Source organism: Salvelinus fontinalis, chromosome 14 (assembly GCF_029448725.1).
Source record: "Salvelinus fontinalis isolate EN_2023a chromosome 14, ASM2944872v1, whole genome shotgun sequence".
In the NCBI taxonomy this organism is placed as follows: domain Eukaryota; kingdom Metazoa; phylum Chordata; class Actinopteri; order Salmoniformes; family Salmonidae; genus Salvelinus; species Salvelinus fontinalis.
This window is the reverse complement of record NC_074678.1, coordinates 40,821,668-40,847,970: the sequence shown is the minus strand read 5'-3', so window position 1 is coordinate 40,847,970 and position 26,303 is coordinate 40,821,668. Positions and strand designations below refer to the sequence as shown.

Here is a 26,303-nt window from a genome sequence, read left to right as displayed (position 1 = left end):
AAAGCTACTTTGAAATAATGACTTTATTCCCTGTTTCAGACATGAAGCATGGCATGATGGACGTGGGCATCTTCTGCAAGGAGCCTCGCTTTGGTCTCAGTACTGAGAAAGACTGCAGCATCACCAAGTTCCTCAACAGGATCCTGGGCCTAGAGGTCCACAAGCAGAACTCTCTGTTCCAGTACTTCACTGACAACTTTGACTACCTGATCGAAAAGGACAAGAAGGAGGGCAAATACGACATGGGCATCTTAGGTATAGAGTTCCAACACTCACACTAGGCAGCATTTCTACATTACAGTATGGAGACTCTTAACATGAGGTGGTAGTGGTGCTTGGATATTTTATGTCTACACATAAAACCTGAGTCAATAAAAGGGTGCACTTTCCCATATTTATTTAATTTTTAATTTATTTAACTAGGCAAATCGGTTAAGAACAAATTCTTATTTACAATGACGGCCTCCCCCTTGCCAAACCCTAACCCGGACGACGCTGGGCCAATTGTGCGCCGCCCTATGAGACTCTCAATCACAGCCGGTTGTGATACAGCCTGGAATCGAACCAGGGTCTGTAGTGGCGCCTCTAGCACTAAGATGCAGTGCCTTAAACCCCTGTGCCACTCTGGAGCCCCTTAGGTTGTATAGTAAAGGCCAACTATACACATTTAGCACCATATGCTGCACAGTATAGCATATGAATAGCATTCCACATACCATTCAAACAAATCCGCTGTGCTGCATTTGGCCTTCCAAAAATATTTTTCCATGAACAGAAGCATGTGATGGTACTGAGGCTCTGTATAGAGATGATAGATATGTATCCTGACTGGAACACTGTGTCCTGTCTTTCAGATCTGGCCCCAGGTAACGATGAAATCTATGAGGAGAAACAGGAGACCTTCATGACAGTGGGTAACCCCCAGGACGGACAGGTCGTGCTCTACAAGGTAGGCATCACTCCCATGGTACACTGGTACATTATTCATGTACAATAGGATTATCAATCTATATTTTTGCAGTGGCGCCTCATACCAAATGTACATAGATTTGCGTTTTCTAACTAAATCAGTGCTGCTGTTTGGGCCTCTTCTCTGGCCTGAAAAGTAGACATTACATCTCAGAGACTAAACCTAGAAATAAACACAAAGCACACCTATCATTGACGCGACACAACAAGAGAGCAGTGTTTCCCACATACACAACCAAAGAGGCAAAGAGATAATTACTAGTGTCTCCGGCTTCCTGCCTTGCCTTCGCTGTAGGCTAACCTAGAGTTGACGTTTCAAACCAACACAACCAGGACCGAGAGCTGTGCGTGCAGGCGCGGGGGGGGTTGGGCACAGATTTGTGTGTGTTACAATATTGACTCATGCCTATAGTGGGTACTCTCTGCGTATTGCTTTCCCATAAGGCAGCTACTCTAACCTTTGCCCTTTACCCCTATAGATCAGCGTGGATAGAGGGATGCCCTGGGAGGAGGCCTACGAGAAGGCCCAGAACCTCAACAGTCCTGACGAAGGCTTCTACCTCTCCTACAAGGTGAGTCTAGCTGGCTACCATAGAGCAGAGAGCGATGCTCTGCATGTCCCAGCACGCACACTGACGCAGTACCAGGAAGCCTGTGATACTGTGAGTCCCTGTACCTCCTCAGGGCTCAATCAGCACTGGAACAGCTTCCAGACTGGCTGTTTCCCAGAGGTGAATGACAGTTCAGATGGGTCCAGTTTCCTCTGTTCAATTTTCTCTTCTCTGGAGTAGGGCTCTTTCATCCCACATCAAGGGAGTAGAATGGAATTGTGAACCTAAAGAAGGATCATTTTATTCAGTATTAATTGTAGTGGCAAGAGTGAACAATATACACTGTCTCGTCCTTCCTGATGCTGTTTTTTTTTAAATTATACTGTAGTTACATTCACTAGGTTCATACTACAATTCAACAAAGAAATTACTATTCAGTCTTCAATTAGCCTCCAGGCAAACACTTTAACACTGCCAGTGTCCCAGTTAAATGTAGTATAAATCTTCCGCTTCTTTCTTGATTTGATTTATTGGTGGTTTAAAACAATTGTACAGATGGAGTTCAATAGTGCCCAGAGGAAAACACATGAAAGTATTTTACAGAACTTTAAAGTAATTTCCGTCTCCTATGTGTTCCTCAGTTGCGGGGGAACCACCCTTGTGTGCTGCTGGCGGAGCAGGGCCGAGGGAGGAACTTCATCGTCTACAAGCCCAACATCGGCAAGCAGGCCCACCCCGAGAGCCTGGACAACCTGCAGCAACGCTACCGCAAGGTAGGGCTCAGTCTGACACGCACACACAGGGACACACCCACACGGATAGAAGTCTGTTGGTCGGCTGAAGGAACAGCTATCGGGTTTACTGACATGCACACAGAACATGGCAAAGAGATTTGTCTTTGTTGTTTTGTGGGAAATGTCTCTGTTGTGGTTTTCTGTAGTGTATGCTTCCCTCTAGTGGAATTAACAAAGTAGTGAAACAGGAAATACAGCCCTGTTTCTATCCTGTAATCTAAGGTCCAATATACATACAAACAGGTGTTTAACATAAGAATGTTTTATATGGGGTTCCCCTCCTAGGTGACCCCAGACCAAGCCAAGGACAGCTGGGAGAGCCAGTTCAATTTCTCCTTTGGGAAATGTAGCCATGCTAACTGGAACGGGAAGTGTAAGAAGATCGAGGAGGGACAGGAGTGTCTGCAGGGTATGCGTCTGCGCCAGTACCACATGCTGTGCGGGGCGCTGCTGCGCGTCTGGAAGCGTGTGGCTGACGTGGTCTCTGACATCACCAGCTCCAGCATCCTGCAGATCGTACGCCTCAAAACCAAAAATAGTAACAAGCAAGTCGGTGAGTACTCAACAACCTCATGCAATTCACACACATACACCCCATCACTGAATGTCTTGGCAAATATGTATTTTCAGTGGCCAAAATCAAACGGCACAACAGGCTATGCTGCTCTCGACTGAGCCAAATGAGCGACTTGTATAAACAAATGTAAACCTAATACCCTCTTTTTCTCTCCTAGGTATCAAGATCCCAGAGAACTGCGTGGCCCGTGTGCGAGTGGAGCTTCTCAAAATGGATGAGGAGGTAAAGAGGAGGCGCAAGGAGAGGGAGCAACATGCCCAGGAGCAGAGGCTAGCCGAGCAGCGGCAGCTTCAGGACATACACCTGCTTGCCAAGCCCTACAGCCAGCCCCACAGCCTGTCTCAGAGCCACAGGACTCAGAACTTCTACCAGAGCCTGAGCCTGACCCAGGCCAAGCCTTTACAGGTCAAGCCTCTACTACAGCCCAAACCTCCACAGGTCAAACCCCAGCCCAGCCCGATCAACCAGCTTCCCAGCATGGCCAGCATCTTCTCCCATTTCTCCCACCACTTCCCCTCCCTGCCCCCAATGCAGCCCGCTCCAACCTCTACCACCAAGCCTTTCCGGGTTGGGGAGGAGGTCCTGGACCTGACGGTGAGCTCCTCTCCCTCCCCAGACAGCACTGAGGGAGTCCTAGGCCTGGTCAGCCTGACAGGGGGCTCCGACTTTGACCTGGAGAGACTGATATCGCGGCACGCACTCGCCGCCCAGAACACTGCACACATTCTGCCGCAACCTCTACAGCCACCGCTGATCAAACAGCGGCAGCTACAGTCGCCACAGCAGATACAACCACAGCTACAGCAATGGTCAGATCAGCCTTTAATCAACAGCGCCCACCAGGACTACTATATCCTTGACCATCCAGACTCTCTGCCTTACTCTCTGTCCAGCCAGACAGCTACTAACCCCGCCACCTCTTCTACCTCCTCCTCTTCCTCCAACACAGTGGCTCACCTCTCGTCCGGCCACCTCTCGTCCCCCTCCACCCCCTCCTCTCACTTCTCCTCCACGGCCCTGGCCCCCTCAGAACAGCAGCCCCTCCCTCTAGCCAACAGCCACTGCAGCACGGACACACTCATCAACGCGCGCGAGGTCCTGGACAACATGATGCGGACCAGTGCGGACCGCCAGTCGGTTATCCAGTACCAGCCGAACGAATGGGACTCTGCGTAACAACCTCTTCAGTGTGTCTGTCTGTCCTCTAGCTGCTGAGCGGGAACGCTCCCCTCAGGGCCTAGTCACACCACTGCCTGTCCTGTGCTCCTCCCCATCCCTCTCCAGGCTCTGGATCCACAGGCACGTTCACCAGACCAAATGGTTTGGTTTCATTCGGAGATGGTGAACGAATGACCCGGGTGGAATTGGCCGGGTCCCTTCATTGAGAGAGCAGGGGGGCTCAAAACCACAGTTTCTACACCGAGACTTGACTCATTGAAGAAACACAATTACACCTGGGTTTGATTTTGTTTTTAAGAATATCAAAAGCGCATGTGCTTTTTAAATGATCCATCACAGTTGGAATTGTGTTGCTTTGTTGAGGAAATCACAATGTATAAACATTTTTCTAGAACCACAGCTTCCCCTACTGGTTATGTTGTGTATCATTGGTAACGTTGCTGGCTTCCAACTGCCTTTCATGCACATCTGTTGTGTGTTTGCTTTTCTGTGTTGCCTCATCGCCATTGCATCGACTTGAATTGGGCTATCTTACAACGCTTGGTTTGTTTCACTGGCTCCACTCAAAAACTTCAAACTGGAAAAATCAACACAGGGCAGATTGGTTCATAGGGGTGAAATGTTTTAGTTTTAGCCCCTTCCTCTCCCTTGTGTCCCCCTCTCCCTGCGGTTTCTATCATCACTCACGCCTGTGTCTGGCTTTAAAAAAAAGAAGGGAGGGGTAATAAACAGTCTGCCATTGTTAACAGTGCCTTTGGAAACCTACTTAAATGTAGTCTTTGAAACCCATATAGGCCTAATGTATAGATTTATACTCGAAGCATTGGCATCTTAATTTATTATATTTGTATTTAACTTACCCCACTGTTGAATCTATGATGGTGGTGGGCCAGGGATAGCCCCCACACCACAACTCACTATGTGTATGTCTGTCTGTGGACCCTACACTATAGCGGTCTCTTCAGCCCATCGGCAGACTGTTCTGTGTTGGAACCCTGCTTTCCCAGGCCTTGTGATAAACCGAGAACAGGGGTTAGATGGGATAGACACTGCTGGTTTAATGCAATTGGGTGGATGGTTTTAAAATGGTGTCAAATATCCTACTTTAAGTCTACACAACATTCATCCAACGATGTGACCCATGGTTTGCTTTTCATTTGAAGTTCTCAGGAAAGTGTCGAGTGCATTTGTTATTTTGTTTTGTTCAACTTTCTGACCAATATTAATATGAATATTTGTTTTAGTCCATATGTATATCGTATATTACATTTCAGAATCTGTGAGATCTGTCTGTCTTTGTGAAATGGATGCACTGTAATTTGTTCATGAAAAGCCTGGGTAAGTTCAACCAATCAAAAGCAATAAACAAGACATTTTGAATAGCAGATGTTTTAGAAGTCTAAGTACTGTTTATGCTCCACAGCCGAAGGTTATAGATTCACCTGTGCATGGTAAGAATTGTATTCCTCTTTCTTTCTGTTCTACTCCTAGTCTGTAGTTAAAGACATCTGAAATACTTATGAACTTTGTATAAACATTGTGATGGGGATAAAAGCAATGTGCTCTTGATGTTTTTGTCATCCTTGTTATTATGATCTTTATAATTGTTATTTATATTTAAGGGACATTTTGTTTTTAGATTGTTATCCTGATGATACTTTAGGTCAGGGACGTTTCTAGTTTTCAAGATTTATAAAAACAAAAAAAATAAGTTTATAACCTGCCACCAAATAATATTGCACTGTGCTGTACAGGGTGGTTGGTTTGTTTCTTTTCTGTTCTTTTATCTGATTCTGCTTGTGACTTAAGTAGAATCGTTCCAACTTTTACAGCTTCTGCCAGAACTTTAGAATGCAAAGAGATACCAAAGTATTCCACCCCCCTGTAGTTACTGGCTAGATCTGACCTATTATAGCAATCTCAGGAAGAAATCTTAGACATGTATTGATTGGCGGGGAGATAAGAGAAATGTTATTGTTTTCCCTAACAACAGTGGTGAAACTAACCAATACACATTTTAGTGCTATTTTATTTCCTCATTCTGTGCTGCGACTCTTGCTGTATTTTTTTTTTTTTATGTTTTTTTTTATGTTTGAGACTTGTGATGGGTTTGTTTGTCAGTAAGTGTTGTGAATTGTTGGTGATTTTAAGTGTTTATGCTATCTTAGGGCAAAGATCAAACTCTGTTTCTTTTATGGAACGTTATCTTTTGTCCTTTTTTTTTGTTTAATACATTTTAATGCTGACAAAGATTTTGAGCAGATTTGCACTTGGATATACTTGTATGTGCAGATTCTTTACCCACTTTCTGACAGATTCAAACATAACCCAGACATCCAATAGCTCAGGCCCGTGTTCTCGTACTTACCCATCTCATAGCCCTCTCTCTCTCCTCTCTTCAGATTGTCCTAAATATATTTCCTCATCAGGCACATTCCAATAAATCCAAACATTTTCTCAATCTAACCGTTTGTGTCCCATGCTTCACTTATGGCCAATGGACTGTGTGGTATAACGCTCACATGAAGTAATATGCATTATAAACCTGGGGAAACGGACAAACACAGTTTGAAAAAATTAACTGCAATTTATCTTTTAGCTCGGTCTTTTTTATTTCCCGAAATTTGCACTAAGAATGGCATAATCAAGTTACTGTTGTCTGTTAACATTGAGAGTTGCAAGCTTGTTGTATTCCTGACCTTTTGATGGATAGCATTTCTGTATACTGTAACCATCCTTGTTTCTTCAGCTTTAAAAAAAAATATATTTAAAAAAAAGTTAACTTTTTTTTTTAGTATCACATTAAAATAATTTATTGCTAACAAAAACTAAACTAAAAACATGCTACTGATTGTATGTATTTTTAAACAAAGGCTATTTTTTCTGTAAACTGTGTTCAGCACTTTTATTCTGGGTTGTGCTTTTGTTTTCTATATATTTATAATTTAGATCGAAATGTATATATTGTAAAAAAAAAAATGCCTTTCGACTAATTCATTAAAGGTTTTCTACTCATAACAAAAGGAAGGAATATATCATAGTGCAATCTTAACTTTGTAAACCAACAACAAATAAAACTGAAGATTGCGAAAATGGTGTTTACCTTTTTTTTATTGTGAATAAAGACCTTCTGGAGTGGCTGTGGCCTATACGTGCATAATCGAACACATACACTTCTTAGACAGATGGTGATTAAAACTTCTGTGACTACGGCTCCATTTACACAGCCCAATTCTGATATTTTTCGTTTACACAGCGCAATTCTAATATTTTGTCCAATTGTCAAAAGACCAATATGTGGAAAAAGTTCTGAATCGGCTGCCTGTGTAAATGCAGCCTAAGGCCTTTATTTCATGTGACAGACTGACTTTGTTATGCAGAGTCCTTGCATCACAGGAGTGATGTGACTGATTTTAGAACTACTTGGGTTAACTCCCAATGCTTCTCCAAATAGAGGCAGTACCAATTATGTGTATATAAACCCTGGATTGTTGATGCTATGTATTGGCCAATTAGAGGCTTTGAAGCCAATTATTCTATAGAGCTGGGTTTCCCACAGTTGGTCCTGCCCCACTGTTTTGTTTTTACCCTAGCACTACACAGCTGTTTCAGATACCCACAGCTTGATGATGAATTGGTTATTTTAATCACCTGTGTAGTGCTCAAGCTAAAAACAATGTCCACCCAGGGAGGGCCCCAGGATGACTTTGGGAAACCCTACTATAGAATACCACAGTATGACTCATAATACCTGGAGGTCGAACGGAAATGGTTCCAATCATTTTTCCACCATTTTTCCCATAGGGGATTTTAGAAACACTTCAAATAAGGGCTGTGATTCGTGTAGGCTTACCCTGGCGTGACGTTTTGATAACCGTGTAAATCTCTCTAGGAAAAGGTAACTTATCAATATATTCACCTGGATTTATCCTCCAAAATAAAACGGTAATCAGCTGCTAATGTGGCTATCGTAAAGAACTACAAATGCCATGATAATCTGGACGAGACTGCTAAATCGATGCAAAGGTATGAATCTATCTGTTAGCTAAATGTAGTAATGAATAAATAGGTTAGATTCCTTTAAATTGACACAACCTGTTGGCAAAGGTATCTGCTAGAGATGACGTGCAGGGATTTGTAGTTTTACATGATGCTAATTTGCATTTTTGAATCTGAGATTTACATGGTTACCAAAACGTCACGCCAGGGTAAGCCTACACGAAACACAGCCCTTATATTTAACTAGGCAGGTCAGTTAAGAACAAAATCTTATTTCCAATAACGGCCCAGGAACAGTGGGTTAACTGCCTTGTTCAGGGGCAGAACGGCAGATTTTTACCTTGTCAGCTCGGGGGTTCAATCTTGCAACCTTTCAGTTACTAGTCCAACGCTGCCTGCCGCCCCAGATTGGAATTCTCAGGTATTTCAATTTTCAAGCACAAAATTACATGATCTGTTAACATAATATAATTTAAAAGTATGTATAACGGTGTCTGTAATCGAACATACTTGTCGAAAACGAATGTAGGTATTAATAAATCCATTTATATAGATTCCTAAATAGCTGCGTGGTGGCTTAAACAGCGCCCCCTGTCAGTCATCCAGGATTTATACACATTGGGCAGTACAGTTGTACCTTTTCTTCTAGTCTGTCTGTAAACTGTTTATTGTTTTTACAAATACATTTTACCTTTTGTAGAGTAAAATGATCCCCCCTATTTACTGGGCATATAAACAGTTGGGTGTCATGCCTTGATAATCCATAGTTTTACGTTCCAAATATGACCAAATTTGTAGGTCTACATCAACACACACAGGCAGCGTTTACACAAACAGCCCAATTCTGGATCTGATCGGATAAGTAAAAATAACAATTAGTGGATATAATTTTGAATTAGGCTGCCTGTGTAAACTCAACAATAGCCACTATAACTGACCCCAAATTAAGCTAGTTCTTTATGGTCCAACTTAAATCTAAAATTTGAGGCTATCAAAAGCATTGTTCAATGCTCAAATCAATGTTGTTTTTCAAATCCGTTTTGAAATACTGACTGTCCAAACAGCAAGTTAGAAGTGATCAAATCGGATTTGTGTGTTCAGAGAAAGGGTCGTTGCTATCAGGGATCCTTGGAACATCCCTACACCATTTGAAGTTGACATTTAAAATGGTTCAGGCAGAGTTTCCCAAACTCGGTCCTCAGGACCCCTAGGGGTGCCGTTTAGTTTTTTGCCTTAGCACTACACAGCTGATTCAAATAATCATCACGCTTTGACAATTTGAATCATGTGTAGTGTTAGTGCAAAAAGTAAAACGTACACAGAGTTTGCATAACTGCTCTTAAATGCAAGTAAAACTAAATGCATGTTCTTCAACCGATTGCTGCCCGCACCTACCCGCCCGTCCAGCATCACTACTCTGAACAGTTCTGACTTAGAATATGTGGACCACTACAAATACCTAGGTGTCTGGTTAGACTGTAAACTCTCCTTCCAGACTCACATTAAGTACCTCCAATCCAAAATTAAATCTAGAATCGGATTCTTATTTCGTAACAAAGCATCCTTCACTCATGCTGCCAAACATACCCTCGTAAAACTGACTATCCTGCCGATCCTTGACTTTGGCGATGTCATTTACAGAATAGCCTCCAACACTCTACTGCATATTGGATGCAGTCTATCACAGTGCCATCCGTTTTGTCACCAAAGCCCCATATACTACCCACCACTGCGAATTGTATGCTCTCGTTGGCTGGCCCTCGCTTCATATTCGTCACCAAACCCACTGGCTCCAGGTCATCTATAAGTATTTGCTAGGTAAAACCCCGCCTTATCTCAGCTCACTGGTCACCATAGCAGCACCCACCAGTAGCACGCGCTCCAGCAGGTATATTTCACTGGTCATCCCCAAACCCAACACCCACTTTGGCTGCCTTTCCTTACAGTTCTCTGCTGCCAATGACTGGAACAAATTCCAAAAATCTCTGAAGCTGGAGTCTTATATCTCCCTCACTAACTTTAAGCATCAGCTGTCAGACCAGCTTACCGGTCACTGCACCTGTACACAGCCCATCTGTAAATAGCCCATCCAACTACCTTATCCCCATATTATTTATTTTTGCTCTTTTGCACCCCAGTATCCCTACTTGCACATCATCATCTGCACAACTATCACTCCAGTGTTAGTTGTAATTGTAATTATTTAACCACTATGGCCTATTTATTGCCTTTCCTCCCTAATCTTACTACATTTGCACACTGTATATAGATTTTTATATTGTGTTATTGACTGTATGTTTGTTTATCCCATATGTAACTCTGTTGTTTTTGTCGCACTGCTTTGCAGTTTTAATTGAGAACTTGTTCTCAACTGGTCTACCTGGTTAAATAAAGGTGAAATATATATATTTTTAAATAACACAATTAGACCCAACCAAATCATGAGAAAACCAAAATATAATTACTTGACACATTGGAAAGAATTAACAACAAAAAACAGTGAAAACTACAATGCTATTTCGCCCTAAACAGTGAGTACATAATGGTAGAATACCTGACCACTGGGACTGACCCAAAATTAAGGAAAGTTTTGACTATGTACAGACTCAGTGAGCATAGCCTTGCTATTGAGAGAGGCCAGGCTATGTGCACACTGCCTACAAAATGAGGTGGAAACTGAGCTGCATTTCCTAACCTCCTGCCAAATGTATGCCCATATTAGAGTCACATATTTCCCTCAGATTACACAGACCCACAAAGAATTTGAAAACAAATCCAATTTGATCAACTCCCATATCTATTGGGTGAAATACCAGTGTGCCAACATAGCAGCAAGATGTGTGACCTGTTGCCACAAGAAAAGGGCAACCAGTGAAGAACAAACACCATTGTAAATACAACCCATATTTGTTAATTTATTTTCCCTTTTGTACTTTTTTTAATAACTTTTTTGCACATCATTACAACACTGTATATAGCCATATAAGATTTGAAATGTCTCTATTCCTTTGGAACTTTTGTGAGTGTAATGTTTACTGTACATTTTGTATTGTTTATTTCACTTTTGTTTATCTATTTCACTTGCTTTGGAAATGTGAACATATGTTTCCCATGCCAATAAAGCCCTTTGAATTTAATTGAATTAACTGGTGTGGAGGGCTGGAGGGGTGTGTGTGTTGAGACTGAGCGCTGCAGCTGGCATGTGTCTCGTGAGTGAGAGGAGACAGAGCAGCACGCGCGCCTCGTGACAACTTGTTAGGTAGACTATTTACAGTGTCATTATGGAGACACCTATTTCCAACCCTTTTACTATAAAACATAACGCTCTAGAACTGATGCGCATCAATAAATAACGGTGACAAAGCACAGAAAACGACCTTGGGCAGATTATATACATTCGCTCTGAGGTGCTTTAAACTGAATTATATAGTCGACTTTTCTTATGGGAAACCATACCAAGCGAAGGGTTTTACGCATGCTCAGTTCTTTGATATCAAGCATTGAGCGAGTGGAAAGGAGAATTGACAGTTATGGAACTGCCTTGCGTGCTTCTGTTATGGGTAAAAGTCCACAATGAAGCTTCTCTATTAAATGTAGAGAATGATACATTTGCATATGTTGTCCATCAATTAGCCTATTAATTACAATGCGTGCGTAGGCTATTGTAGCCTACCATTTTATACAGTACATATGTTGAATGACGATATCTCTCTCTATATATAGATATATGACGAAATTACGACCACATCCTCAGTAGCCTATACCATGAAATCGCCTCACTTCATGTTAAACAAACTAGTCTATCATTTTGAACTAAGCAAGCTGCTAAATCGTTCATTTTGCCCAGGCTACTGTAGGCTATCTGAAATTAGATGTAGACCTATCAAGTGCTATATGTTACCTGTATTTTAGTCAGTAGGCCTAGCCACTGTCTATTGAAATGACAAGTCAATCTCGCAAATAGCCCAATATAACGGTTTGTGTAATAACGTCACAATTGACAGAAAATATCCTAACATTCGATTTGTTTCCGTTTAATAGGGGCGAATTATATTTGTCTTGCGACATATCCAAATTCCTTTATTAGTCACATTAGCTCACAATAATTATTATTTTGATTGAAAACACAATTTCGCTTCTTAGGTCATTAGGAGTTAAATCGAGATTTCTTCTTAATTCACTCGATAACGTTATGGGGAAAGGGTTTATAGGCTAAATGTGGCAACTCCTCTTTTGCTGCGAAAATAAATGTTTGGGCTAGTTTCAAGGTCTACCCTGGTGGTGGTGCTCGTGCTTCAAAGTTATGTAGCAATCAAAGGTGACAACAATGCATGCCATGGACGTTTCCCAATTGCTTTGAATGTTCAAAATCATAATGTACGACCACTTTTAAAGCCTCAAAGGATAAGATCATAATCCAACCTTCAAAACGAGTCATTTTTGACTAGCCACAGCAGTCAAATAGCTACTGAAGGTAACTTTGCTATTTAGCTTTCTAGCACATTCAATAACTTATTTGTAAACAATTAACAAGCTAGCTAGTTAAGTTAGCTACCACATGTTCTTGTCAAACTGTCAACAGAGTCGCTAGCAAGCAACAAGATATGCCATATAACATTCTAATAACTACTCGAGGGCAAATAAATCAGATTTGTATCTAACAATCACAGATTCTAAACGGATATACAATTGCAGTCGGGAGTTTGCATACACCTTAGCCAAATACATTTCAACTAAAATTTTCACCATTTCTGACATTTAAACCTCGTAAAAATTCCCTGTCTTAGGTCAGTTAGGATCACCACTTTATTTTAAGAATGTGAAATGTCAGAATAATAGTAGAGAGAATAATTTATTCCAGCTTTTTTTCTTTCATCACATTCCCAGTGGGTCAGACGTTTACAAACATTCAATTAGTATTTGGTAGCATTGCCTTTAAATTGTTTAACTTGGGTCAAACGTTTCGGGTAGCCTTCCACAAGCTTCCCACAATAAGTTGGGTGAATTTTGGCCCATTCCTCCTGACAGAGCTGGTGTAACTGAGTCAGGTTTGTAGGCCTCCTTGCTTGCGCACGCTTCTTCAGTTCTGCCCACAAATCTTCTATAAGATTGAGGTCAGGGCTTTGTGATGGCCACTCCAATACCTTGACTTTGTTGTCCTTAAGCCATTTTGCCACAACAACTTTGGAAGTATGCTTGGGGTCATTGTCAATTTGGAAGACCCATTTGCGACCAAGCTTTAACTTCCTGACTGCTGTCTTGAGATGTTGCTTCAATATATCTAACATACTTTTCCTTCCTCGTGATGCCATCTATTTTGTGAAGTGCACCAGTCCCTCCTGCAGCAAAGCACCCCCACAACATGATGCTACCACCCCGTGCTTCACGGTTGGGATGGTGTTCTTCAGCTTGCAAGCATCCCCCTTTTTCCTCCAAAGCTAACGATGGTCATTATGGCCAAACAGTTCTATTTTTGTTTCATCAGACCAGAGGACATTTCTCCAAAAAGTACGATCTTTGTCCCCATATGCAGTTGCAAAACTTTTTTTATGGCGGTTTTGGAGCAGTGGCTTCTTCCTTGCTGAGCGGCCTTTCAGGTTATGTCGATATAGGACTCGTTTTACTGTGGATATAGATACTTTTGTACCTGTTTCCTCCAGCATCTTCACAAGGTTCTTTGCTGCTGTTCTGGGATTGATTTGCACTTTTCGCACCAAAATACGTTAATCTCTAGGAGACAGAACACATCTCCTTCCTGAGCGGTATGATGGCTGCGTGGTCCCATTGTCACGTTCTGACCATAGTTCTTTTGTGTTTTCTTTGTTTTAGTGTTGGTCAGGACGTGAGCTGAGTGGGTAGTCTATGTGTCTTTTTCTATGTTGGGGTTTTGAGTTTGGCCTGGTATGATTCTCAATCAGTGGCAGCTGTCAATCGTTGTCCCTGATTGAGAATCATACTTAGGTAGCCTGGGTTTCACTTTTGAGTTGTGGGTGTTTGTTGCCGTGTCAGTGTTTGTTCGCCACATGGTACTGTTTCGCTCGTTTGTTCACTTCGTTTGTTGTTTTGTATTTTGTAGTGTTCTGTTTGTTGGATTAGCATTAAAATTCATCATCATGAACACTTACCACGCTGCGCCTTGGTCCTCCTCTCTTTCACCCGAAGACGAGCGTTACACCCATGGTGAAGATACTTGCGTACTATTGTTTGTTCAGATTAACGTGGTACCTTCAGGTGTTTGGAAATTGCTTCCAATAATGAACCAGACTTGTGGAGGTCTACAATTTTTTGTCCTGAGGTCTTGGCTGATTTCTTTTGATTTTTCCATGATATCAAGCAAAGAGGCACTGAGTTTGAAGGTAGGCCTTGAAATACATCCACAGATACACCTCCAATTGACTCAAATTATGTCAATTAGCCTATCAATCAAGTTTATTTTATATAGCCCTTCATACATCAGCTAATATCTCGGAGTGCTGTACAGAAACCCAGCCTAAAACCCCAAACAGCTAGTAATGCAGGTGTAGAAGCACGGTGGCTAGGAAAAACTCCCTAGAAAGGCCAAAACCTAGGAAGAAACCTAGAGAGGAACCAGGCTATGAGGGGTGGCCAGTCCTCTTCTGGCTGTGCCAGGTGGAGATTATAACAGAACTATGCCAAGATGTTCAAAAATGTTCATAAGTGACAAGCATGGTCAAATAATAATCATGAATAATTTTCAGTTGGCTTTTCATAGCCGATCATTAAGAGTTGAAAAACAACTGGTCTGGGACAGGTGACGGTTCCATAACCGCAGGCAGAACAGCTGAAACCAGAACAGCCGAAATCGGAACAACCGAAATCAGAAGCATCTAAAGCCATGACGTAAATTTGGGGAATTTTCAAGCTGTTTAAAGGCACAGTCAATTCAGTGTATGCAAACTTCTGACCCACTGGAATTGTGATACAGTAAATTATAAGTGAAATAATCTGTCTGTAAACAATTGTTGGAAAAATTACTTGTGTCATGCACAAAGTAGATGTCCTAACCGACTTGCCAAAACTATAGTTTGTTAACAAGACATTTGTGGAGTGGTTGAAAAACGAGTTTTAAGGACTCCAACCTAAGTGTATGTAAACTTCCGACATCAACTGTATATAAAAAAATTGGATTGAGTCACTTCAAACTGCCAATGTGAACCAGGCTAAAGGGTATCCAAATATGTAGGTACAGGGCAGGGTTTCAACTAGATAGAACAGCCACAAAGTAAAAATTGGCTATATTGTAAAAAATAATTTCAGGTTAGGGTTAGGCATAAGGTCAGCAGTGTGGTTAGGGATAGGTTTAAAATCAGATTTTAAGAAGATAAATTGTAGAAAAAGGCAGGGTTATGACTTTTTGGTTGGTAGCTAGTGGGCAGGACAGGATGAAAAAAGGGTGGCACACTCTTTTCACAGCACTGATACAAACTTATTTTCCCTAACCTTAACCTCAGTCTCCTAATCTGCTGTGTTAAATATCCTAACCTGGTACGAAAAAGTAACTTCAGTATAAACATCACCTTCGCCATGCTAACCCTCAACATGGGGCCCCACAGGAGTGTGTGCTTAGTCCCCTTCTGTACTCCCTGTTCACCCACGACTGCGTGGCCACGCATGACTGCAACATCAAGTTTGCTGACAACACGACGGTGGTAGGCCTGATCACCGGTGACGATGAGACCGGAACCACAATTTCTCCCTCAACGTTAGGAAATGGGGGGCGAGCATGTCCCATGGATGGGCTGCAGTGGTGCGGGTTAAGAGCTTCAAATTCCTCCATGTCCACAAAGAATTTAAAATGGTCCACACACACGCGCACAGTCGTAAAGAAGTCGCAACAGCGCCCCTTCCCCCCCCAGGAGGTTGAAAAGGCCAAATCATGTACCCCTGCTAAAAAAAGTGTCTCCTACCCCCCCCCCCCATCTACATGTTGCTAGCTATACATATAGTTCAGTGGAGGCTGCTGAGTGGAGGATGGCTCATAATAATGTCTGGAATAGAGTCAATGGAATACCATTCCATTGACTCCATTCCAGCCATTATTATCCATTTACTCTATTCCAGACATTATTATGAGCCGTCCTCCCCTCAGCAGCCTCCACTGATATAGTTATGTCTGTCATATTGAGGTATCTATCTATAAGTTAAACCTGATCAATCAAATGGATAGGTGTAAGCAATTATGGTAATTCCAAATGCACTTAACTAGGTGTCTTTGCTAGACAGACACAGAGAGAGGGTGGGGGGGGAAGAAAGTGAGAAAGAACGGATGGGGAAGAGAGTGGAAGACAGAGAAAGACATCAGTGTAAATGTACTTCGACTCGAGTATTTCAACAACTCTTCTCTTCCAACTTGTTCGGCAATCATATGTACCTACAGAGGAAGGAGAGTGATTTTTACTAAGGAGGAGAAGGAGCCCGTGCTGACCGAGATGCATGCTGGCAATTTCGGAGTGAAGCGCATGATTGCCAAAATCAACCTACGCTTCTTCTGATGGGGAATTGTCAAGGAGGTGGACAGCTGGGCAAGCGAAATAACCTTTTGTTTATCAATCACATTCTATTATATCTGAAATTATTATGAATTCAATTAATGTCATTTCAGAGAGCACACAATGTTTCAATTTGTCACTTTTTGCTTAAAGGTCAGTACCCTGTGTCTACTTGCCAGAAGTTTGAGAGGGCGAAGACTGTCGCGCCGGAGTTGAAGCCCATCAAAGTTGTTTCACCGTGCCACATGATCGGTAAGTGTCCCAATTCAAATTTTGCCCTGATAAGTTGTTTTTTAATGTTTGCTTTATTTGACCACAGCAGAGTTAAATATTATAGAATGTGTGTGTCAGCATGCTTACAAATATGAAAATCTGCATACTGTATGACACAGATATGGGTAAGAATAACGTAATCTTCTCTCTAACACTCTAAATGTTAGGGGTGGACCTTATCGGATCCTTCACCGAATCCAGGAATGGCAACAGCTGGTGTCTGACGGCGACTGATCACTTTACCAAGTGGTTAGAGGCAATATCCATTAAGGTCAGTAAAGGAAGAGTACGTGCTTAAATCTAAATTCCCTTCTGTAACTCATTAAAAAGGGTGGATGGAAACAAAAATGGATTTTGGTTTTGTATGATACCCATCAAGGGCGAGACTGGCAAGGCCACCTCTAAGGCAATGATGGACATCTTCAACACCCACGGTTCTTCTGAGGTCATCTTGAGTGACCAAGGTTAGGAACGCTGGAACAAGGTACAGATGTTATACAGTAGGTTATATTCTGTCACCAATGGTTTCTTTTATTTATTTTTTACAATTTGTTTTTGTTTTTCTATGGTACATAATCAGACATATTTCACTATCTTGGATTGTCAATAGATATCGCTTTCCTACCCCCTCCAGGTTTGGTGAATGGACCAACCAGACCCTCAAGACTGCCATGGGCAAGTCCCTTGATTGGTACAAGGAAGGGTGGGCGAACAACCTGAAGGTAATTCTCTTTGCACACAACAGCAGCATCCAGGCCCCCACTGACTACGGACTGCGGGCTGCAGCTGTTGGCTGAGGTAAACAATGCAATTATATAATTATTGCATATACTGTAGTCTTTCAAATGTGATTAACTTAGTGTTGTTGTCTATTGCTATTTTTGTATAACGTACTTTGAGATCACTGAAACTCCACCTGATGTGGTGGAAGTTGTCGAACCAGATCAGAACGCCTTCGAGGACCACCTTCAGGCACGGACTGAGAAGGATGTGGAGGTTTTTGACCAGGTAAATATTGTCTGCTGTTATTTTATTTTCTGGCCCTCCAAGGCATATGTAAGAAATGTATTTGTAATATGAAATATAATTGCATTTATTCCTGTTATCAATCAAGGTGAGACTGAACATTGACAAGGTGCAGGAGAAACAGAAGGAGAACTACCGGAGCAGAATCAAGAAGGGGACCAAGTGCTACAACATCCGGGGAAATTACTTGGTTTGGAAGAAGCGCGAAAGGAAGGTGAGACCTGGAAAACCTTGCTGCTCTTTTGCTCCTAGCTGGGGTCACCATCTGTTAAAATGAATATAAAAAAATCTCATTTGCACACAAAATAACTTGAAGCTAGTTTTAAGTTTCCCTAACACTGATATTTTTATTGTTGTCTTCCTAGGGTTACCTCGGTGGAAGCCAACAATCTTCTCCAGTTGTACGGTCAAGCACTGACGCCTTACACTTCGGGAAGCCCAATAGACAAAGTATGTTAAGTTTTGGTTGACATTTGAGAAGGCAAGAAATGGTAGTTATCCTGAAAGCACGCCCACATCCACATCGACAGGGCTGCAGTGGAACGGGTCGAGTGCTTCAAGTTCCTCGGTGTCCAAATCACTAAGGACTTGAAATGGTCCGCACCCACTCACACAGTCGTGAAGAAGTTCGGGAGGTTGAAAAGGTTTGGCATGTGCCCTCAAATCCTCAACAAGTTCTACAGCTGTACACCTGAGAGCATATTTACTGACTGTATCACTGCTTATGACAATAGCACCGCCCTCGATCGCATGGCGCTACAGAGGGTTGTCTGGACAGCCCAGTACATCACTGGTGACGAGCTACCTCCCATCCAGAACGTCTATATCAGGCTGTGTGAAAGCAAGTCTCCAACCACCCAAGCCATAGACTGTTTGCACTGCTTCCGCATGGCAAGCGGTACCGGTGCATCAAGTCTGACACCAGCAGGATTATGAACAGCTTCTATCCCATACCAGAAGACTGCTAAATAGCTAACAAAATGGTTATGCTGACTGAGTTGACCTTTGTATTTTATTATTTTTGCACTCTCTATGCACACTCACAGGGCCCTACAAAGTACTCACACTGATACTCCAACACACATATAAACACGTATCCATAATTTGCTCACACACATAATACACACTTACATTTATACTGACTCCACTCAAACACAATCATCATATATGCTGCTGATACTCTGTTTATCATATATCCTGATGCCTAGTCACCTTACCCTATAAATATCTACCTCTCGATCCAGTATCCCTGGCCATTGTAAATACGGTCCTGGAACTGACCCTGTATTTAGTATGCTTACTATACTTACTTTATCATGTTGTTCCTATTTTTATATCTTGTGTGTTTTTGTTATACCTTGTTATTTTTAGTATTACATTGTTGTTAATCACTGCATTGTTGGCGTTAGAGCTTGCAAGATAGGCATTTCACTGTACTTGTGTACATACGACATTCAAAACTTGGTGTTTCCCGAAAAAAAGACGGGGAGTGCCCTACTTCCTGGAAGTCACACAACGTGCGTGATGACGTCAAGAAACTCACCTGCACGCTGTACTGCCAAATGGATAAACCCCTTTATGCTCTTCAGGTAGCTTTTTTAACGATTTCATTTATTTAATGATAAATCTGTTGACAGAGGCAAGTGTCTAAACCGCGAACTATTATTTTGAGTTGGACGACTTTACTGGAGTTGCTGTGACGTTTTACAGGTAGGCAACGAAAACACATTTCGAACACTTTTTCTATCTCAACAACCATTAACATTTTCATTTGAGTTCTGTCAACATGTCATGACCAGTGGTGTAAAAATACTTAAAGTACTACATACTTAATTCGTTTTTGGGGGTATCTATACTTTACTATTTATATTTTTGACAACTTTTACTCTACTACATTCCTAAAGAAAACAATGTACATTTCCCCTGACTAAAGTACTCGATACATTTCGAATGCTTTGCAGGACAGGAAAATAGTCAAATTCACGCACTTAACAAGAGAATATCCCTGGCCATGCCTAAAGCCCCTGATCTGACGGACTCACTAAACGCAAATACTTTGTAAATGATGTCTGAGTCTTGGAGTATGCCCCTGGCTATCCATACATTAAAATAAGAAAATTGTGCGTTTGGAATGTGAAATGATTTGTACTTTTACTTTTTATTATTAAGTATATTTTTGCAATTACATTTACCTTTGATAGTTAAGTATATATGAAACCAAAGACTTTTACTCTAGTGGTATTTTTACAAGGGGACTTTTACTAGAGTCATTTTAAGGTATCTTTACTTTTACTCAAATATGACAATAGGGTACTTTTTCCACCACCACATATGTCACTCATAGCAGCATGATAACATTTTAGTCCACAATCCATTACTGAACTGTATCCTGAACACTGTACTGTTGGGAGTTTTTGCTAGGGAAATGTCAGCACAATAGTATTCTATGTTTCGTTAAGCAATTATTAGAAGGTCCCACTGAGTAAGTTGTATAAACAGATGTAGGGCGATTAGGGATGACAATGACATTGTATCTAACTGCTCTACAATTCTTTGATTATTTGCTGACTGGCTGTCAAAGTAATCAATACAATAACTCTCATAACGCTTGCTTAAGACAATAGCTAGCTAGAAGGCCTCATTCAACTAGTGAATGGTGTACAGTCTAAAAGGGTGTAAATATGTTCAGTTGATAACTCTAGTGGGTCAGCCTCTGTAATGATAAAGGTATAGGGGGTCCTGTCTTTACTTTGGGGTGACCGGGTTGAGAGGTAGCTGGTCTGTGCTTGAGAGAGGGAGGCCAGGCTGTCAGCTGAATGTCCCACTCCCCTCGCCCGCCTCCTCACCCTACCCTACTGGTTCTGCCACACATGCAGGTTTCTGCCTGCCGAGGACTTTCACAACAGTTTCGACACTGCATTCCCAAATGGCTGTGTCTTCTCTTATCTGTTGATTCGTTCAAAGCTGGCTTCATAAATCTATTCTCTAATCTAGTAGTTTCACCTAAATCCAAGGTTGCTTTTTGGCCAATTGACTTTCTCTGGAATTGTCTCATTCAAACTATCCAGTCATGGTGTAACTGAAGGTAATGTCATAGGATGCACACACATTAACAGCAATGAGCATATTATTGAGTTAACAATAAATGTTAGATTAAATGACCAGCGTATGTAAACAATGTAAGGGGTCAGTAATCCTCCGTTCTTTAAAGCAGTTCATCTAAGGTTGAATGCCCATGGTAATTAATCACATTCCCTAAGATTATAGGCCTATTGTAGTTGTAAAGTGTGTTGTGAATGGTTGTACAATGTACACTATACATACAAAAGTATGTGGACACCCCTTCAAATTAGTGGATTCGGCTATTTCAGCCACACCCGTGGCTGACCGGTTTATAGAATCGAGCACACAGCCATGCAATCTCAATAGACAAACATTGGCAATAGAATGGCCTTATAGAAAGAGCTCTGTGACTTTCAACATAGCACCATCATAGGATGCCACCTTTCCAACAAGTCAGTTTGTCAAATTTCTACCATGCTGGAGCTGCCCCGGTCAGCTGTAAGTGTTGTTATTGTGAAGTGGCAACGTCTAGGACAAACAACGGCTTAGCCGCGAAGTGGTAGGCCACACAAACTCATAAACGGGACTGCTGAAATGTGTAGCTCGTAAAAAATGTCTGTCCTCGGTTGCAACACTCACTACCATGTTCCAAACTGCCTCTGGAAGCAACGTCAGCACTGTCCGCACTAACTGTTCGTCGGGAGTTTTATGAAATGGGTTTCCAGGGCCGAGCAGCCTCACACAGGCCACTTAGTTCCAGTGAAGGGAAATCTTAAGGCTACAGCATACAATGACATTTTTGACAATGCACGGGTGCTTCCAACTTTGGGGCAGCAGATTGGGGAAGGCCCTTTCCTATTTCAGCATAACAATGCACCCGTGCACGAAGCAAGGTCCATACAGAAATGGTTTGTTTAGCTCTGTGTGGAAGAACTTGACTGGTCTGCACAGAGCCCTGAATTCAACCCCATCGAACACCTTTGGGATGAATTGGAACGCCGACTGCGAGCCAGGCCTAATCGCCCAACATCCGTGCCCAACCTCACTAATGCTCTTGTGGCTGAATGGAAGCAAGTTCCCGCAGCAATGTTCAAACATCTAGTGGAAAGTCTTCCCAGTAGAGTGGAGTCTGTTATAGCAGCAATGAGGGGACCAACTCCATATTAATGCCCATAATTTTGGAATGAGATGTTCGACGAGCGGGTGTCCACATACTTTTGGTCATGTAGTGTATATATTCTGCAAACAATGTAATTGTCAGTGGTAGCCTACGTAATCGCTCTTCTGAGTAGTTCAGCTGAGACTGTAGGCCCACTGTAATCACAATGTGGCTTCTGGCTCTGCAAATCACCATTTTAAATTTTTGGGCTTGCCTGTTTTGCATGTTATTTTGGCATTAATACGTGTCACATGTCAGTTTGCAAACAATGTAAAATATATATATACACACACACACACAGTTGAATCGGAAGTTTACATGCACTTAGATTGGAGTCATTAAAACTTGTTTTTCAACCACTCAAAATGTCTTGATAAAAAACTATAGTTTTGGCAAGTCGGTTAGGACATCTACTTTCTGCATGACAACAATTGTTTACAGACAGATTATTTCACTTATAATTCACTGTATCACAATTCCAGTGGGTCAGAAGTTTACATACACTGATGTCATGGCTTTAGATGCTTCTGATAGGCTAATTGACATAATTTGAGTCAATTGGAGGGGTGTCTGTGGATGTACTTCTGTGCAAAAAGTGCAAATCAATCCTAGAACAGCAGCAAAGGACCTTGTGAAGAAGCTGGTGGAAACAGGTACAAAAGTATCTATATACACAGTAAAATGAGTCCTATATCGACATAACCTGAAAGGCCGCTCAGCAAGGAAGAATCCACTGCTCCAAAACCGCCATAAAGAACCCAGACTACGGTTTGCAACTGCACATGGGGACAAAGATTGCACTTTTTGTAGAAATGTCCTCTGGTCTGATGAAACAAAAATAGAACTGTTTGGCCATAATGACCATCGTTATGTTTGGAGGAAAAAGGGGGAAGCTTGCAAGCCGAAGAACACCATCCCAACCGTGAAGCACAGGGTGGCAGCTTCATGTTGACATGATCATCTAGATATGTATTTCTAGAACTACAACCCTAAACCTAAATGCTTGTTCTAATTCAACTCATTACAATTCTCTCTCACAAACATGAGCAAGCTCACAAATGCATTTCATACACCCTCTCATTAACGCACGCACGTACACACACTTTCTCATTCTCTCTCACATGCAAACAAACAAACACACACACACACTGAGTCTTTATTAGCCTTCGTCTGCTGGCTGTGCTTTGCTCCAGGAGGGACTGGTGCAGTTCACAAAATAGATGGCATCACGAGGAAGGAAAAGTATGTGGATATATTGAAGCAACATCTCAAGACAACAGTCAGGAAGTTAAAGCTTGGTCGCAAATGGGTCTTCCAAATTGACAATGACCCCAAGCATACTTCCAAAGTTGTGGCAAAATGGCTTTAGGACAACAAAGTCAAGGTATTGGAGTGGCCATCACAAAGCCCTGACCTCAATCCTATAGAAAATGTGTGGGTAGAACTGAAAAAGCGTGTGAGCAAGGAGGCCTACAAACCTGACTCAGTTACACCAGCTCTGTAAAGAGGATTGGGCCAAAATTCACCCAACCTATTGTGGGAAGCTTGTGGAAGGCTACCCAAAATGTTTGACCCAAGTTAAACCATTTTAAAGGCAATGTGACCAAACACTCAATTAGTATATGTAAACTTCTGACCCACTGGGAATGTGATGGAAGAAATAAAAGATGAAATATCATTCTCTCTACTATTATTCTGACATTTCACATTCTTAAAATAAAGTGTTGATCCTAACTGACCTAAGACAGGGAATTTTTACTAGGATTAAATGTCAGGAATTGTGAAAACTGAGTTTTAATGTATTTGGCTAAGGTGTATGTAAACTTCCGACTTCAACTATGTGTATGTATATATGTAAGTTAGTAAAGCCACATACAAACATGGTCTCTTTTTTTGTTTTCTTGAGTAAGGCAGCTCCAAAATGCAGGTGTTTTAGCCTAGCTCAGTGCTTTCTGTGGTGGTGGGGCAAGCAAGCAGAAAATACGTAAATTCTAGCCCCTTGGGTGCTGCCATAGAGTTACATTACAAGTGCCCATCCAAGAAGGCTCATTGTCATTGGCCACAAATAAAATGACGATATCATATACAGTAACTTTTATTGGACTGATCATGTCAACATCATACTTTCAAAATCTTAACTAGCAGTCATCCTTGTGAATCAAGTCGACAATCTACTGGCAAATACTTTTTAATCCTTGTCATATGAAGATAAATAATAAAGAGAAATTATAGATAACATCGGTGCTCTTTGGACATAAACATTACACCACAAATTCAAAATCGCAAATTCAACAATGAATCAGTGACAGTGGCTGTGTTGTCCCAAATCTAGGATTAAGGAATTATTTTCCAAGTTTATGAAGCATGATTTGTGCCGCGTTCAAAATAACTGTTAACTCGGAACTGCGAAAACTTGACTTCAGTGAGTTCAAGTGGGGATTCCGGTAAAAACAAGCAGCGACTGGGAAATACATTTTGAACGGTCAGCCAACTCAGAATTGTAAATCCGGCCTCTTTCTAGAGCTACGACCTGAAGATCAAGGACATCATCTTGATTTTTTTTAAATTAAAACATTTTGAGTTCCCAGTTATCTTGAAAGCACCATAAATTCAGAGAATGCCAGTCTTTAATGACAAAATTTGCCCACGAAGGACCGCCGTGCCACCTTCCTGTTCAAGTGAGCACAGCACAACAAGGTGAGTCCAAATATTTATTGTGTGCTGCTGCGTTAATAATGTAATATGCCAGGGAGATATGTATACTGTAGCCAAGAAAGTATTACTAAGTTTATATTGTGTGATAAGCTGTTAGTAGCCCATGTGCTTAGTAGCCCATGTGCCTCAGTCTAATAATTTGGTATCTTTACCCCATGTAGCCTATAACCTGTTTTAGAGAAATGTAATCATTGAATTTTGTAAGAGCTGTCATTGTCTGCTTATGCCCCCTTTATTCAGCCTAAGGTTCTGACTTGGTGTACAGGGCTCGCTCATTAATGTCTTCATCAAAATTACGAATTGCCTCTTATCTGCTTGTCGTCCCCTTATGCCATAATTTGTACATCTCAATTGTCATTGGAAACCACATTTGTTTTAGCAAGTCGGCCAGCTATGTTTTTTTTAAAGGCAGTAAATGAGGCTGAAAGAACTGTTTCGCTGCCAGACAAGGCACCGCTGATAGCGAGGTGTAGCAGTGGTCAGATGTTGGGTTAGCTTTATGTAGGCCCTAACAGTTTGTGGGCACCGTTTGTCACCGTTATAGTACAATTTAATGTACTGTTTAGTGTTGTGTAGTGGCTTTGCTGTCATGTATCCCACATTTTTTTGTTTGTTTGCCCCACCAAGATTTACATGCTAAAATCGCCACTGACTACATAGCATCCTCTTTTTACTTCTGTTTTTCACTTATACTAGGGATTTTGTTAATTTTGTGTTGTGTTGAACTCTTGTCCAAACAGCTCATCCGAGGTGGTTTTAGGAGCAATGTAAACAGAAATGACAATGAGTCTTCATAAATGGGTCTCAATCGGTGTTTTCCTTTACATTCCAAAATATCTGAAGATTCTTCGCATGCTTGGGCAGTGTACTGTGAAGATTTCCGACTATACATTATGGTAGAACTAGGCCTAATGTAGTAAAACATTAGAAAAAGCTCCGCAACCCTTACTTGCACTGAAGGCAAGCTTCCCAGTAGTAGAGGAGCAGTAGTTTGCTAGGTTGATGTAAACTCGAGAAGTGCAATATTTGCTCTGCTAGGAACATGACACGTATTTGCCCCTGCGTGCTAACCTAGCTGGGGCCTACTGACTGTGTGAGTGAGTGACTATGTGAGTGATTGTTTACCTGCTGTAGGAGCGCCTATTCTTAGGAGGTGTTTGCTTTTTTTGCAGGCCTCTAGGAATACTACTCGTGTTTTTTTAAAACTCTACCTCTATTTTCCTCAGGTCTATTCATGATTCAGTAAGGGTCTGTGTTGTGACTGTCTAAAGGCCAGTAGGTAAAGTAAGCGAGAAAAAACAGTGAGGCTATGCAGCTGTTCTGATCCTACTTCCTTATTACTACCAAAGTCTCACAATAGAGAATGCCCCCTTGGTCTTGCAATTTACCTCTGAAGGCCTTCAAATGACAAATCTCTATTTAACCCCTCCCTCCTCCTCCCCAACCAAATAGGGGAGATGGGTAGAAATAAATAACATGCATAAATAT

At 41.7% G+C, this 26,303-nt stretch overlaps 1 protein-coding gene across 3 annotated transcripts in view; it reads left to right on the top strand.

Annotated features, from left to right (window-relative positions):
* LOC129810856 (protein strawberry notch homolog 2-like) overlaps nucleotides 1–20,001 on the top strand; it is a 134,510-nt gene extending 114,509 nt beyond the window's left edge. For 2 of the 3 annotated variants that reach the window (XM_055861808.1, XM_055861806.1), the window contains exons 25-37: nucleotides 40–255; nucleotides 855–949; nucleotides 1,449–1,541; nucleotides 2,162–2,293; nucleotides 2,600–2,867; nucleotides 3,049–12,543; nucleotides 16,468–16,600; nucleotides 16,733–16,831; nucleotides 17,020–17,123; nucleotides 17,232–17,336; nucleotides 17,487–17,860; nucleotides 17,967–18,092; nucleotides 18,244–20,001. In XM_055861808.1, coding sequence (XP_055717783.1) covers nucleotides 40–255; nucleotides 855–949; nucleotides 1,449–1,541; nucleotides 2,162–2,293; nucleotides 2,600–2,867; nucleotides 3,049–4,067 — 1,823 coding nt within the window. In that variant the 3' untranslated portion in view covers nucleotides 4,068–12,543; nucleotides 16,468–16,600; nucleotides 16,733–16,831; ... (3 more) ...; nucleotides 17,967–18,092; nucleotides 18,244–20,001. Of the gene's footprint in view, nucleotides 1–39; nucleotides 256–854; nucleotides 950–1,448; nucleotides 1,542–2,161; nucleotides 2,294–2,599; nucleotides 2,868–3,048; nucleotides 12,544–16,467; nucleotides 16,601–16,732; nucleotides 16,832–17,019; nucleotides 17,124–17,231; nucleotides 17,353–17,486; nucleotides 17,861–17,966; nucleotides 18,093–18,243 lie in introns of all 3 variants that reach the window. The other variant, XM_055861807.1, reaches the window with a different exon arrangement.
* The last annotated feature ends 6,302 nt before the right edge of the window (nucleotides 20,002–26,303 follow it).